The sequence below is a fragment of the Chionomys nivalis genome, chromosome 7 (assembly GCF_950005125.1).
Source record: "Chionomys nivalis chromosome 7, mChiNiv1.1, whole genome shotgun sequence".
In the NCBI taxonomy this organism is placed as follows: Eukaryota; Metazoa; Chordata; class Mammalia; order Rodentia; family Cricetidae; genus Chionomys; species Chionomys nivalis.
The window spans coordinates 40,796,095-40,811,833 of record NC_080092.1 but is presented as its reverse complement, the minus strand read 5'-3'; the positions used below and the strand labels follow the sequence as shown (position 1 = coordinate 40,811,833).

The following is a 15,739-nucleotide window of genomic DNA, read 5'->3' as shown; positions in this document are numbered from 1 at the left end:
CAGTCTCATTCTGAGATTCCTGGAGGCAGGGTCGCCATTTTGGACTGAGGTAGAGGTAAAAGCTGGCTGCTTTGCTTTTCAAGTCTTCAGGCTGAACCCCAATTTCTCTCACTGAGTTCTTATGAATTGTGCTTCAGTTCTGTTTCTCTAGAGAACCCTGAACAGTACACTTACCATTCAATTTCTTTTGTTTTCACTATACATATACTGTCCATATTTTGGCATTGTCCAAGACTTGCTTCTGTGGTGTGTGACCTTGCATGTCCCGTCTTCACTTTCCCATGATGCATTCTTGCCTTCTAACATGCTGCCGCATCCCACCCTTGGAGGCTGGTAAGAACACAATCATTAGCACAAGTCCTTTTGGACATCTAGACATGGAGTTCACGGGCTTAAAGGTGTCTCTCCTTCGCTTGACCTGTACTGCAGGAGTGACTCCAGAATGGTTATCCCAGGTCCCTGGCACTGAGGGGGCATCCATCATCTCTACGACTTGGCTAAAGTGAAATGTGACACTTCGTGTGTGACTAATGCTCAGAATGGCATTGCACTGGGGCTCAATTTCACACTTTTCAGATGAACCCTGGATTTGAGCATCGTCCCATATCTTCATTTCTCAGATCATTTTGGGCTGTTATAACAAAATATCTGAGGCTGAGTAATAAAAATAAAGAAGTTTATTTGGCTCATGTTGTGGTGACTGAAGGATGCCCATGTCCTGACAAGGACCTCTGAGCTGTGTTACAACACGATAGAAAAGTAGAGGGGGAACTGTCCACATGTGAAAGGATCAAGCCCCGACTCCTCATCTGGGCCGACAAGGTAAAAGCATCTGGTATTTCCACCGTCACTTGCTGTCGCTGTCTTCGTTAGCCTGGTCAGATTCCTACTTGACTATGTAGGCATGTTAATAATTTTAGGAGTTTCTGTCTACCTAACCTGTCTTATGCCGCTTCTGGGTTGAAGGCATAGAGGTAAGTCACCCAAACCTTCAGTCACCCTGAATTTCAGGAACTGCAAAGCCTCCCCGGACAGACCACCTCCCAAGTTATCTACGGGAGATGGGAAACTATCTATGATAATTGAGGCAGCACCCTGGAGTACGAATAATTTTGTAGGACACCAGTCAGGATCTGGGTTTGGAGCCCACGACTGACACCATCAGGACAAAGAGGATCAACTACCAGCACCAGGGTGGAGGAGTGCGCAGCTGCTCCGACCTGGGAGGGGCGGGGCCATGGGCGACTATTGGGACCCGAACGGAGAGAGTACAGCTGCTAGGACCTAGCAGGAGGAGCGCGCAGCAGCCAGGACCTGGCTGGAAGAACGCGCAGCTGCCAGGACCTGGACGTCAGAGCGCACGGCAGCCCGAACCCCGCCCCGCGCGCGCGTGCCCGGCGTTGGCGCAGTCCGGGTCCGAGTCGTCGGCTGAGGCTTGTCCATCTCGCTCTCCGGCCGATTCCCGGCCTTTTTGCGCCCTCTCCGCCTGTGCCTCGGTTGGCGCCGCCGCCCGCAGCCCTGGCGCTCCCCGCGGGCCCCGCTGAGGCCGTCTGCGCCTTGTGCCAGCGCGCGCCCCGCGAGCCGGTGCGCGCCGACTGCGGCCACCGTTTCTGCCGGGCGTGCGTGGTGCGCTTCTGGGCCGAGGAGGATGGGCCCTTCCCGTGCCCCGAGTGTGCCGACGACTGCTGGCAGCGCGCCGTGGAGCCCGGCCGCCCTCCACTCAGCCGCCGCCTCCTGGCACTCGAGGAGGCAGCCGCGGCTCCGGCACGCGACGGCCCTGCCAGCGAGGCCGCGCTGCAGCTGCTGTGCCGTGCAGACGGAGATCCGCTATGCTCCGCCTGCCGCATGGCCGCGGGCCCGGAGCCGCCCGAGTGGGAGCCGCGCTGGAGGAAGGCGCTGCGCGGCAAGGTGCGCGAGGCGACCCCGCACACTGCCCACCTTTGTGCCTTACTCACCTGGAGTCAGTCTCTCTCGATCTATGCGCTGACCTCTTCCCTCTCCCGCATGCCATGGGTGTCCAGCATTCTCCCCACCCCGAGTCTCCGCGGTGCCCACCAGCCCTGCACCTTTCCTACCCCGGGGGTCCCTGCCGTGCCTAGTGTTCTTGAATCGTCGAGTCCGTGAGTTCCGTCCTCCCTGATCTCTGTTATCTCTCTCCCGGTCCCTGCTGTGATCCTCAATCTCTCATCTCTAGAGCATACTCTTCTGCCCCAGGTCTCTGGTCTACCTGTTCCTTATCTCTATACCGCCTTTAAACATCCCCTCCTCTCTTCCCTCCCTCCCTCCCTCCCTCCCTCCCTCTCTCCCTCTCCCTCTCCCCCTCCCTTCCTCTCCCTCCCTCCCCCTTTTCCTCTCAAGTCCCACTTCCCATTCCCCAAGGCCTCTCCCTCCTCCAATCCGGGTGTGACCTCATTGAGGCAAGCCCCGCCCATCTACTTGCTGGTTACCTGAGTGTGGACTTTGTCTGCCAGTTACTGCTTGCAACCCTCTGAGGGACTGCCGATCCATCTCATTCTGGAACCTTCTCTGCTGTGCTTTCTTGGTCATTGCATGTGGCTCTTGCCATTGGGTAGAAACCGCCCATTATGATCTGGGCAAAGCTGGAGCCCAGGAGTCCGGAGTATCATCCCTGGCCCACGGTAGCCAGGTAGGAAAACAGCGATGCCTGGTCTCTGCCCCGCAGGAGAAACCACTAGTTTAGTGTGTTTGAGGGTGCTGTTAGCCCTGTGTTCTGGAATGATGCACCGTGAACCCCAGAATAGGATTAGTCACTAATTTATGCACAGTGTTGAGGTGGAGGCCAGTCAGTTACATCCGGGTCCCAACCTGGGGTATGTACTCTGCCAGAATGTGCTGCTAGGGTTGTCTTGCGGTTTGTTGACACTTTCCTAAGCCAGCAATCTCCACAGAGACTAAGTAGGGCACAGTCAGGAACGCCATTGTCTGGATCAAGCTGACACAAAAGGGGACCTATTTAAAAGGTGGAATTACAGAGCAAACCTGGAATTGTCTGCTGTGTGCCTAGTTCAGACAAAGAGGGAAGCGCAGGAGACCCTTTCAAACAAACAATTTCCAGCAGCCAAGGTCTGGACTGTTGACCTGGGTGTCCAAGTCCTTTCCAGTCTATAACCAGTTTTTCTCTCCCAGGAGAACAAGGGGTCCGTGGAAATCATGAGGAAGGACTTAAATGATGCCCGGGACCTGCATGGTCAGGCAGAATCAGCGGCAGCTGTGTGGAAGGCAAGTGGAGGGCAACCAAACTGAACTGCTGTTTGCCTGGCTGACCGGAGGAGGGGCTTCTGTGTGGACTTATCGAATGCCAGGGTACTCTCCTAGGACACAGTCTAGCCAGAAGTCAGCAGAGAAACTCTTTTCCTTCTCGTTCTTTACATGAGGGTGGTTTGTAAGGTTCGGCTTCCTTTTCTGCACAGGACACTTAGTACTCTTGATCCTGACCAACCCCAGTGGAACTTGCTGTTTCCTGGCTGTCATACAAAACCATAGACAGTTACTGCTCTGGAGGCTGGAAGTCCACAGGCAAGCCATGGCAAGTCCATATCTGGTCAGGGCTAGTTTCTGGTGGCCTTTCTTACTGTGTCATCACCTGGAGGGCGGGGCAGGAGCTCTCTGGGGGTCCCTTTAGTAGGGCACGAGTCGTACCTCTACTTTGGTAGGACTGACTACCTCCTAAAGACACACCACTTTTAACCCCATCACCTGGAGGTTTCAGCACAGGGATTGGGGGGAGGGACACAAAAAGTTGGTACTGACCAGCTTGCCATCCTCTAGTGCCTTCCATGACATTCAAAACCAAGGTGACAACATGGTATAAATTTTTTTTAAAAGGTTTATTTATTTTTGATGTGTACAGTGTTCTGCCTGCATGTTTGCCTACACGGCAGTGGAGGACAACATATCTCACTATGGATGGTTGTAAGCTGCCGTGTGTTTGTTGGGAATTGAACTGAGGACCTCCAGGAAGAACAGTCAGTGCTGGGAAGAACAGTCGATGCTCTTAACCTCTGTGCCTTCTCCCCAGCCCCCCATGTTATAGTTTTTTAAAGGTTCCTTGTCAACAAAATCAAACATTGATTTAAATTCTGGTGACCTTTCCTTGGATATATTGATGTTCTTTAGTTTCCATATCCTCCCCTCTGTTTTTTAAAAACATAAAGCCAAAGTGTTTTTGTAGACTTACAGAAGGCCTGGAGCTCTCGGGTAGCCTGCACCTTAGAGTTGAAGCTGTCTGCTCTGCCCCTCACAAAAACTGGAAGGCTCTGAGGTTGTCCAGATTCCTAGGAACTCACAGTCATTCCAAGGACAAGTTCTAGCACAGAGAGATTTTAATACAAAGATGAGGATCTTGCAGTCAGAGGGAGGAGCTTAGCCAGAAAGCAGTTAGCTGGTTAGCATTTACAGCTTTTTCAGAAAAACCATTCTTTCTCAGGAGCGTGGCTATCTCCTGTGTTGTGTGGTCCTGGGCCAGGATGAAGATCTTGAGTAAAGTTAGGAGTGTGCCTTTTTCTTTAGTTCTGTTGTCTGAAGTGGTGTTGCTGAGGGTGGCAGGATGGGTTTTTTTGCTCTTGGATTTACCAGAGGCTATATTAGGAAAAATGGCTGTGCATTCTGACAGGACTTTGGTCCCAGAGTTCATCTTTGGGAAGCTGTGAATGGGGTCTTCACATAACCTGAGCAGTGTGTATGTGGGTTCTATGTCCAACGACTTAACAGACTTCTGCTGGGAAATGGGAACGTGACTGATTGGTGGAAAGCTTGTCCAGCATGTGAGAGGCTCTGAATATAAGCACGCTAAGCACAGCACCACAAGTAGACTTTAGGCCTGTTGTTGTATGGTTGTTTTTGGTACATAGGCTTCTTTCTAGTCACAGTATAGTAGAGTAACTCTTTAGAAAGTATGGTGTCAGCAACTAGAGATGATCTGTAGCACGTGAATGGATGCAGATAGGTTATGTGCCAGTGCTATGCCATTTTGTAAGAAGAGACTTAAATACACTTTGGTGACTTGGGGACGCTTTTCCTGGAACCACTCATGAAAGACTGTGCAGGGAGACAAAACATTGCCTTAATAGAAGTTCAAGTGGTATGAGTGGCCTTATGTGGAAACAACCCAAAGAAACAGTCACAATCTAACAAATACACCGGGTTGGACGGAGAATGGCAGGTTGAGGACAAGTGGTTAATTCAGGAGGCATAAAAGAAAAGAATTATTATTATTATTTTTTTTTTTTTTGGTTTTTTCGAGGCAGGGTTTCTCTGTAGCTTTGGTGCCTGTCCCAGAACTAGCTCTTGTAGACCAGGCTGGCCTCGAACTCAGAGATCCGCCTGCCTCTGCCTCCCAAGTGCTGGGATTAAAGGCGTGCGCCACCACCGCCCGGCTAAGAAAAGAATTATTTTAGCAAGGTCTGTGCAGGATCTTCTCTACCTCCACTTCTCTCCTCAGTCAGAATGCCATTCCTTTCGCTTTGTATAGGGAGAGAGTTAGCCTTTCTCTGTTACTGTAGCAAAATTATCCAGGACTGAGTACTTTGTAAGGAAGGCGAGTTATTGGCTCTAGAGGCTGAGTGTCAAAGACTAAGGCTCTATCTGCTGGTCTCGAGTGAGGACCTCATGGTGCACGTGTGTGGACCCAGGATCGCTCTCTCTGTAATGGCTGCCTTGGGAGCCAGCTGGTAGTAGCCAGTGAGACCAGCACCAGTCCTTCAGAGGCCTGATGGGTACATCGGTGACCTAACCAATCCCCACCTCTTTAAGACCCTGTCAGCTCCACCTCCCCACACTGGGACCAAGCTAACACCACCATGAGGGGCCATAGGGATGTCTTTCACGTGGAGATTTCACTTCTTGCTTAGGAAAATGATGCAAGAGAATCCTCTCTCACCTGTGATTTTTTTTTTTCTTTCTGAGTAGATGGGGGTTCTCTTCCTTTGGACATAGTAGCAGTGGGTGTGAGCCAAGGTGGACTGTTGACCCTTCTCCCACTCACCCTGCAGGGGCATGTTATGGACCGAAGGAAGAAGGCCCTGACTGACTACAAGAAGCTTCGGGCCTTCTTTGTGGAAGAGGAGGAGCATTTTCTGCAGGAGGCTGAGAAAGATGAGGGTACCTCTGAGGATGATGAGCTGGCTGACCCGGCAGACCGCTTCCGGTCCCTCCTGCAGGCTGTGTCAGAGCTGGAGAAGAAGCACCGTAACCTGGGCCTTAGCATGCTTTTGCAGGTACCACCTGGGTGGGAGTGAGCACCTCTCCACGTTACATCTCTTTGGCCAGTTCAGAGCTCCAGTAAAGGAGCTTACCCTAGGGAAAGGTTGGAGCCATGGCCTACCTTGCCCCTGCTGTGGCCTAGGTCTGAAGGACAGGGAATGAGCAGGTGGCTCGGAAAGTGGTAGGAAGGATCTTTGTGCTGAGGACGGTCTGAGATGACCCTGGTTCTCACATGGGAGGGATATTTTCACCCCTCAGACTCCTAGGCAGTAGTAACCAAGACGCCTTTTCTGTCTTCTCCCATCCTCATTTCTGCCCCAAGGGTTGGGCCAACACCTGAGGCCTGAGAGCCCACTTGGCAGTCTGAGCCTGGGCTTGCAATGTGGCATCAACAGCCACCCGTAGCTGAGTATCCCCGTTCCACATACCATTAGCTGTTTGGGGGTTCTGCAGTTCTGGGGTTAGTGGGTGCTATACAGCCTTGGAGACACAAGCTTTGGACCCATTTTAGATGGGTTGTCAAGTCACCTTGATTCTAGGTGTGCGTGCTCAGGGGAGCAGTGGTCTGTCTTACTGCCTCCGGTCTCTTCCTGTGTATTTCTGTCTTGCTGTCACCTTTGTCCCTGTATTGCCCGTCTACGCCTCACTGTCTTTCCTTTTTGTCTCTGTCTCTCCCTCTTCCTGCAGTGATGATGCTTGCACAGCAGGCTGGCACCCTGGAGCATGAGGCAGAAGGAACCACCTTCCACAGCTGGCCTGCGGCACCCCTACCTACATCTTTCAGGCCTCTCTGCCTGGTACCACCCTTCATCCTGGACAGGTCCCTTCTCCGTCAACACTGACATCATGGCGGTCCCGGATGAAGTGTCAGGTGCCCCGCTTTTGATCATCCATATAGTTCCATTTCTCAGCAGTGTTTTTAATTTTCTTTGGGTCATGAATGTGCTCAGGCCTATACCTGTTCCTAGTAGAGACCAGTCCTGGGATTTCCTTCCCAGTGTGTCCCAACCCTGCCAGAGACCACTGGAGAGCTCTTAAGGCCCTGCTTCTTGTTCAGTTACAGCTTAGGGCCTAGTGTGGTGATGTCACTCTAGTATCCAGGAACCAAACCTTGCACCTTCTCCATTGGTGCCCATGACAGGGTTGACTCACCAGACATCCCTCAACAAGGCTCTGGGACATGCCAGTTATAGTCAGCTTGTGTTAGTGCCAGGGAATAGAGATGCAGGAGGCCCTGAGGTATGGCTGGGAAAAAGAAAATGAAGCATTCTCCACCCTCTGGAGGACTGCTCCTTCCCTTTGGGTCTTGCTGTGCCAAATCCTGGGAGCTGTCTTCTGCTTTGCTTTCTTAGCCTCTTTCGTCCTGACTTGTGCCCCTTGGGTATCGCTGGCATCCCCAAAGTGCTCCCTACTGTTACCCACCTCTCGTGGAAGGGACCTTCTTCCCTGCAGAAGAGCAGCAGGGTTGGCATCTCCAGGCCACCTGGTTCTTTACTTGGCTGTGTTTTTGGCTTTTTCTCACCTCATATTTTCTCCAGTAGGTGAATTTCTCAAAACTCGTGGCGTAGCGGTAGCGTGGTTGCCTGCAGCATTGTGTGTGTAGATAACTAGTCCAAGAAACAAAACCCAGCGGAGTGGACAGACACAGGCCAGGGGCCAAAGACACAGACCTATGTAGGTTCGGGGGTCGCAGCGTTCTGTCCCCAGAGGCCCTGGCCTGGGGTGTAGTGACTGGCTCCAGCTTGACTCCCAGGGGGGCTGGGTTTTCAGTGCTGAATAAAGTGGTTTGCTCCAGCCTCTCTGTTTCCATACCTCCCAGTCTCTGTCCACACAGTGGCTAATCTCCGCTCCTGACCAGCTTCCAGGGTCTTTGATACTTGTGAAAGCAAGATAAGCAGATCGTCACTGAGACAGTCAGGGAGAGAAGTTAGGTGTCACTTTGAACCCAGTGTTGATTGTGGGAATTGCATCCAGGAAGCAGAATCCATCAGTGGCTAGAAGGGCCAAGAGGCATCATGTCACAGGACTCTGGCTTAGCCCACCTGTCCGGGTCCTGCCAAAGGGCTGGCCAGGTGAGCAGAAGCCTCCAGGGCTGGAAGATAACAGAATGGATGCCCAGGATGGACCTTCCCTGCAGGCAGAAGAGCTTCCGGAGTGCCAGGGAAGAACAGGAAGGCAGGAGCAGAGGTGCTGGTGGCAGTGAGAACAGTAGCCCTGAATAGTGTGCCCCTTTTCAACAGACTTGTGATCTCTGTTGATGACAAAAATGGAAATTAGACTAATGGAATGACAGGTAGAGAATGCCAGGCAGTGGCCTGTCCACCTGTGTCTCAGACACCGTCCCTCTCCTGCCCCTGTGGCTGCCAGCAGATGTGTGAACTGCAGTCTTCAGTTGAGCACCCCTCAGGTTTGCACCAGAGCTCTGCTTGCCGGTTAGTAACCTGGAATTCACACGTTCAGTCCACAGCGCTCTAATGACTGCACGTAGGACGCTTCCCCCTGCCCTTCATAACCCTGGTCACCTCCAGAATTTGAACCTCTGAGCACCTCAGCACCAGAACACACAAGATCCTTAACTGGCCTCCTCACTGGAGAGGAATCTGCGATCCCTCTGGGTCCTTCCTGGCACTGGCCAGCTTTGTCCTCTTGCCCTGTTGAGGGAGCTGAATCAGGTCTGGTGGCAGATTCCTTATCTGGTGAGGCCTGCTTCCTAGTTCTAGTTCATATAGATGTCCTTCCTGTACGTTCACAGGGAAGAAAGAATGAAAGGTGGCTCTCGAGTTCGAGGTCAGCCTGGTCTGCAGAGTGGGTTCCAGGACAGCCAGGGCTACACAGAGAAACCATGTCTCTAAAAACAAAACAATACGCACACACATGAAAGGTCTCTAGGGTACCTAATAGAGCACTAATCCTATTTGTGAAGCTCCACCCTTTTTACCATATTATCTCCTAAGGTCTCACCTTCCTAATGCCACCATTGGAGGAGTGTCATAGCAGAAGCCTAAAGGCAGAATCCCAAAGAAGACATGCTCTGCTCCCTGCCGCTACTGCTGGGTTGATGTCAGCTCTCAAGAATTTGACAGGGGGCTGGAGAGATGTCTCGGAGGTTAAGAGCATTGCCTGCTCTTCCAAAGGTCCTGAGTTCAATTCCCAGCAACCACATGGTGGCTCACAACCATCTGTAATGAGGTCTGGTGCCCTCTTCTGGCCTTCAGGCATACAGGCAGACAGAATATTATATACATAATAAATAAATAAATATTTTTTAAAAAAAGAATTTGACAGATTTTGAGGCATGGTGACCCAAGGACATCCCTTCCCAGGTCCTCAAGTTAGTGTATACTTTGCTTTCCACACCATTACAACGCAGGCCACTGGGGTTCCTTTGCTAGGGACGTGGAAAGTCTTGGAGGGTGGAGCCAGAGACAGAAGACATGAACTGGATGTTTCACATGAGTGGGGCTTCAAGGTACCATGGTGAGTACAAAACAGCTAAATTAAAGTGTCCATGCGGCCTGTAAAGATATGTCCATCTTTTTGCACTTGTCTACAAAGAGAAGTCCAGTTTGGTGGTGGGCTGCATTGATTTCATAGGTATCCTTTGCACCTGATCCGCAGGCTCCAGGTTGGATTTGCTGGGAGACCATGTTAGACATCAGGGGAATCTGGAGGGGTGGTTGCTTGTGGGATGGGAAATGCACAAGTTTGGGATGTGGGGAATAAAGAGAATACCAACTTCCAAAAGACACTGAGCATGGTGGCACACACCTTTAGTCCCAGCACTTGGGAGGCAGAGGCAGGCAGCTCTCTGAGTTTGAGGCCAGCCTGCTCTACACAGAGTGAGTTTCAGGCCAGGCAAAGCTACATGGTGAAACCCTGGTTGTGTTTTGTTTAAGCCACACTCAGGAAGCTGAGGCAGGATGATTGTCATTAGTTTAATGGCTATGTGGAACAGTCTTGTGAACCACTCCTCCCTGCCCCACCATCCACTCACACACCAACAGCAGGGAGAAGCAGCAGAAAGTAATTTTGTTGTTTTTGCTAGGACCTTTCCCAGATGGAAAATGGCCAGGTTTTAAGGCACATTCAGACCTTGCTTGGGATTTTGGAAACAGTACTATCATGTTGAGTATAACAATACTGTGAACTAGTTTTAAGTGGCTAGAGGAAATGGTGAGGTCAAAAGTACAGAATACACTATAGGTCAGGGGTTTGGTGTGTGTGTTTCTGGTATTTCCCCCCACCAGTTGGATCCCTAGATGTGGAGCCATGTTCATAGATGAACAGGCGGACTATTCCAGCATGCAAGTCATTTCGTTGGGCCTTGATCCCGGGGTTCTCTGGCAGCACCTCTCCAGCAGATGAAGTTTTTAACTCCCTTTGGGGACTTCTGTGAGGGTCTGGGCCAAACCTCTGGCATTTCTTTGTCAGTGAAAACTGGCTGTGGCTCCTGTCCTAATCGCTACATAGTGAAGTGGGGACTGGCGGCAGCTGTCCCCAGGCAGGTCAGTTTAAAGCCCATTCTCATGCCCACCTAGTTTTCTAGAGCGGAAAACCCCAAATAACCAGAAGATTGTTAAAAATCAAGGACAGGGCGGCTTCCACAGGTTTTATGCCGCTTGATGCCCACGTGCGGTGCTTTATTTCCATAAGAGAAGTTTAACTTAGATAATTGAGTTGAACAAAGATTCTCTGTTAAACTGTCATTCATGAAAAAGAATGTGCTGTTAAGGAATTTCTAGGAGACAGACAAGACTGCTAGCTTTAGAAGCAAAATAGCAAGTAAAACACCACCATTGATGCAGTACACAGGCCAACCACGCTTAGACTCTCACAGAACAAATAGTCGGGTTTTTTGTTTGTTCTGTTTCTTTGGTTTTATTAAGATTGCATTTTGGGAGCTGGTGAGGTCTGAGCAAGGGCAGGCCAACTTTAGGGCCCCTTGGACAGGCGTGCTGGGATCTGATAAGAGCTGTGGGTTGTCACAAGACAAGTATTTTTTCCCCATTTTGCAGGGGCAGCATCTGAGTTCCTGTGGTTACTTTCATAAGTATAGGGGCTGGTGTTCTGACGACTAGGTTCTAAAATTCCATTTCTTGTCCTTAGACCTCAGTCCTAAAGGACATGAGCAACTCTCGGGATATGCTGCCCTGTCTTGTTTTCACTATGAACTCGTCCCCAGAAAGCTGAAAGTGCAGAGAGGCTTTCAGGTTTCTGGCCTGAGGGAGGGGTTTCAGGGGTGTATGGTGGCCTCTGATTACAGAGCCAAGGCCAATACCATGCTCCGTCCATCATGAAGGGTCATGCCTTCCCATCAGTTGCAAAGGCTGGCTTTTCCTTTCCTAGACACAGGTCGTCTCCCCCACCCTGCCCCGTGGGTCTTGTAGATACATTCCTAATTCTTATTAGGTATCTTGAGGACAGGGGCACCCCCTCCCCTGTGGACAGCTCTGTATCCTGGCAAAGAAGAAAAATCACCTGTCTCCAACCCGGAAAAACGGATTACTGAGGAAACAGGTACCTGAGAAAAACGCGTGCAAAGCATCACTCTTATAAAATCAAGGTCATATGCAAATGAGGTGACTTCTTGGGCTCTTCTGATTGGACAAACCACAGAGTAGCCAATGGGACTTTCGGGTTGCCGGAGGAGCCGGCCGTTAGAGCCAGATAGTTATGCTATAAGCTGTTTATTCATGTCTGGTGGTCTGCTTCCTGCATCTGTTTCCACCTACGTGGACCACAAGCATCTTGCTCGACTCCCTCTCCACCCCATTTCCCCGACGCGCTCAGGGCTCTGGTAACTCAGGTGTTGCAGCGGTTCTGCCCCTACAATCACCTCCAGCTCCGAGGTGCGAGGTCCGTGAGCCTTGGAGCTGATCACCGCGCAAGACAGTGCCTAACGCGGCATTCAGCAATGCAAGGATGTACGCGGGCACGGAGGCCTTGTCCACCCTCAGGACCCTTCGGTGAATACCAAAGGCTCTTTTCAGAGCCAACCGGAATGGCTGGGTAGCTTAATGGACTCCTGACCCTAAAGCCATTTTTACCTGGGCCAGAGTGGGGAATCTCCCCCTGGTGGCCTGGCGGAGGTATAACTGTGCGACCTGCTAGAGAGATTTGTCTGAAACAAAACAACTGGGGTTCCTTCAAACAGTTCTTGGATTCTAAACAGGTTCAGGTCTCTTGATGATTCAGGTGGGAGGCACTGCCCCTAGCTTTGACCCCGGTACTTAGGTCAGCAGTGCTATAAAGTGAGACCCTGTCTCAATCTTATTTATTTATTTATTTATTTTGGTTTTTCGAGACAGGGTTTCTCTGTAGCTTTGGAGCCTGTCCTGGATCAATCTAATTTTAAAAAATCGTATTGAGATGTTGACAGTGACAAGCCAACTAATTGTGTGGCTCCCCCTCCGCCGCCGCCTCTGCTGTTCTTGTCAAGCTGTATTTATTAACTTTTCAATCCCAGCACCTACTCATCTGCACACTCGATATAGCTCCCGAGTACTTCAAAATTAGTTCTGCTCCTGACTGTTGATACACGTCGAATACACATCATGCAATAATTTGAAAAGGTATACTTTTAATCGACGTTTGGGTTTGTCTTTGACTAGTTTTCAAGGCCAACGTCCAACCGTCTGCCCAGCTACACACTTCCCAGGTGTAGGGGCCTCAGGGACTAAAGCCACACCCTACTTGAGGTTTTCCTCCCGGGTTACCTATGGATATACAATGTGGTCTGTCATGACCTCACGACTTGAGCCCAAGTTGCCTGACCCCAAACAAAACAAATAAGCAACAAGACCTGAAAGCACAATGACAATTCACCATCTTGGCCAAGGCAGGCAGATCTCAGTAGGGACCGGTTCCCTGGTTGAGTCCTATGTTAACTGTCCAGCTTCCACCAAAGAGAAAAGGTAACTGTCTAGGCCCCACAAGTGCTTGGCTGAACACTGCCCTTTCGATCTGGTGCCTTCCTTGGGGAAAATTATACTACCGTGTCTCCATTGCTGTTTTATTTACATCTACATTAGGAAAAAACAAACGTGGCAGACACTTTGCTATGCGTACGAATACTGATACTTACTCTTGATTAAGGATCTGAGTTTTAGCCCATTTTTATCCATTTACAGAACTTCAGGAAGATTGTGAGACAGACTGCGGCAAGCAAGCCCTTCCAGTTTTTACAGCCTGCTGTTTTTCACCCTCACCTAAAGTCCCTACAGGTGCTATAGAAACCTCAATTTTATATTTCCATGTAAACTGTGGCCATTATTTTTGAGAATATTTTTAACTTTGGTTGATAATTTACTCATAAATGTGGGTCATAGCTGGGCTCTGAAGAGATGGTTTAGCGGTTAAGAGCACTGACTGCTCTTCCAGAGGTCCAGGGTTTGGTTTGCCACACTCAACACGGTGGCTCACAACAGTTGGAGTCTGTAACTCCAGCTCTGGGGGATACAGCGCCCTCTTCTGGCCTCTGTGAGCACTACATGTACATGGTACACAAACCTCGTAGCTCAATGAGTTGGTGATAACAGAAAAAAAAATACAGCCTGGATGGTGGATATAGATATATATAAACAAAAATAACAAAATGTGTTTATATATATATATTTCAACAATATTTAAAATAACTTTGAATATTTCTCCTCCTGTCAGACCTTCCTTTTTTTTTAAAAAAAAAAAAGATTTATTTATTAATTATGTATACAGTGTTCTGTCTGTATGTATGCTTGCTGACCAGAAGAGGGCACCTGATCTCATCACAGATGGTTGTGAGCCACCATGTGGTTGCTGGGAATTGAACTCAGAACCTCTGGAAGAGCAAACAGTCAATGCTCTTAACCTCTGAGCCATCTCTCCAGCCTCAGACCTTTCATTAACAGAAAAGTTTATGAAGTTTGGCTAGGTGAGTAATTCTGTAGATCACACCAACAACCAAGAAGACGTCCTTCAATCTTAATTTTGTATTGCATTGTTTTGGGGATGCATGCACCACGGCAAGCATGTAGAGATCAGAGGAAAACTCTTGGGGGTGAGTTCTCTCCTTCCTTGACACGGGTCCCAGACATTAAACTTAGGTCATCAGGTTCAGTGGCAAGAACCTTTACCCACTGAGCCATCTGGGCAGCCCATCCTTGGTTCTTTAAACTCATGCTTTCCCCAGCTTACCATAGTTTTACTCATGGTTCTCCCAAGAATGAGAAAATCTTTTAGCATCTTCCTCACGCAGTTGCCTCCCATGCAAATATATCATGGGGACATGAAAGGGTGCAATGAAACACCATGAGCATGCAGGGGTGGGGCCAGAAGATCAAGGAGCAACTCCTAAAATGTGGGCTGAATGGTGCTCACTTCCTGTTTTCCTTTGTCTGTGATTAAACTAGACAGTGAAGGGTAAGAGCAGGTCTTACGCAGAAAGGCGACATTCCAGTGGGGAAGGGCTCTTGGGGACCTGAGCTCTACTTAGACTTGTACAGAATCACTAGGCATTTTAAAGGGAGAATGGGAGGCTGTTGAGAAGCTCAGCAGGAAAATCATGTGCCTCCGAGCCTGACTACTTGAGTGGGTGCGGTCTCCAGAACTCGTGTTGTGGAAGGAGAGAACCAACTTGTCCTCTGACCTTCATGTGTGCCACGGTGCACATGCGTGCGATTTAGAGCATGCGCGCACACACACACACACACACACACACACACACACACACACTGTAATTAAGGGAGAATAGGGGAGTGAGATGGGGAAGGGCTTCATAGTGGCAGGATAGAGGAATGTTCAAGTCAGACGGTTCCACAGGATTCCCTGGAATTGCTCACCAGCATCTAGAGACATGTTCCTACCTTTTCATGAAGCCTGGGTGAACCAGCCTTGGTGGTAAATGCATCAGCAGGGTTGGGCAAAGTGATGCTTCTGTCAGTCTCCATGACAGTGCACTGAAGAAATTATCAGTGGGTAAAGAAGAACCCTGCTCACCAGTGTGGATGGCCAGCAATCAGTCGGCTGAGAGCCTCACTGGAGCAAGGGGCAGCAGGCAGGAAATCGTGAGCACAAAGCTCAGTCTAAACTAATACTGGCACTCCCGAGGCTGAGGCAGAAGCCAAGTTCCAGTCCAGCCTGGATTTCCCGTCTCACAAAAAATCAGCACAAAGCAGGAAGTTCAGCTTCTTCTGAATCTTTCCAGTTCCTGCGATAAAGTATCTGACCAGGATAAACTTAGGAAGGAAGTTGATCTGGGCTAAGGGTTTCAGAGGAACTGTCCATGATGGCAGGGGAGGCTTGGCAGCCGGCAGCTGGAGCAGGAAGCGAATAGGCGGACAGATCCCTTTTCAACCACACAGTGGAAGCAGTGAGGACAAGCTGGAAGTGGGTTGAGGCTGTAAACCCTCAAACTCCGCCCCCTAAAAATATACTTCTTCCCTTAAGGACCCACTGCCTCAATCTTCTCAACACCATCAACCGGGTACCGAGAGTTCAGTGGGGCGTTTCTCATTCAAACAGGCACAGCTGGTGTTGGGGA

The 15,739-nt window shown here is 50.1% G+C and overlaps 1 protein-coding gene across 1 annotated transcript; it reads left to right on the top strand.

The window, feature by feature from the left end:
• The first annotated feature begins 284 nt into the window (after positions 1 to 284).
• Rnf187 (ring finger protein 187) lies at positions 285 to 8,019 on the top strand. Its single transcript, XM_057773929.1, has 5 exons — positions 285 to 333; positions 1,292 to 1,908; positions 3,148 to 3,240; positions 6,012 to 6,236; positions 6,910 to 8,019. The coding sequence occupies exons 1-5, from the start codon at positions 285 to 287 to the stop codon at positions 6,910 to 6,912; spliced, it is 987 nt and encodes a 328-aa protein (XP_057629912.1). The 3' UTR covers positions 6,913 to 8,019.
• Positions 8,020 to 15,739: the final 7,720 nt, after the last annotated feature.

Excerpts from the sequence above, each read along its gene's own strand:
- Rnf187 (XM_057773929.1), top strand. The coding sequence starts at position 285 with ATGCATTCTTGCCTTCTAACATGCTGCCGCATCCCACCCTTGGAGGCT. Across the intron at positions 334-1,291 it reads CATCCCACCCTTGGAGGCTG|GAGGAGCGCGCAGCAGCCAG; the intron begins GTAAGAACACAA and ends AGGACCTAGCAG. Across the intron at positions 3,241-6,011 it reads CAGCGGCAGCTGTGTGGAAG|GGGCATGTTATGGACCGAAG; the intron begins GCAAGTGGAGGG and ends CTCACCCTGCAG.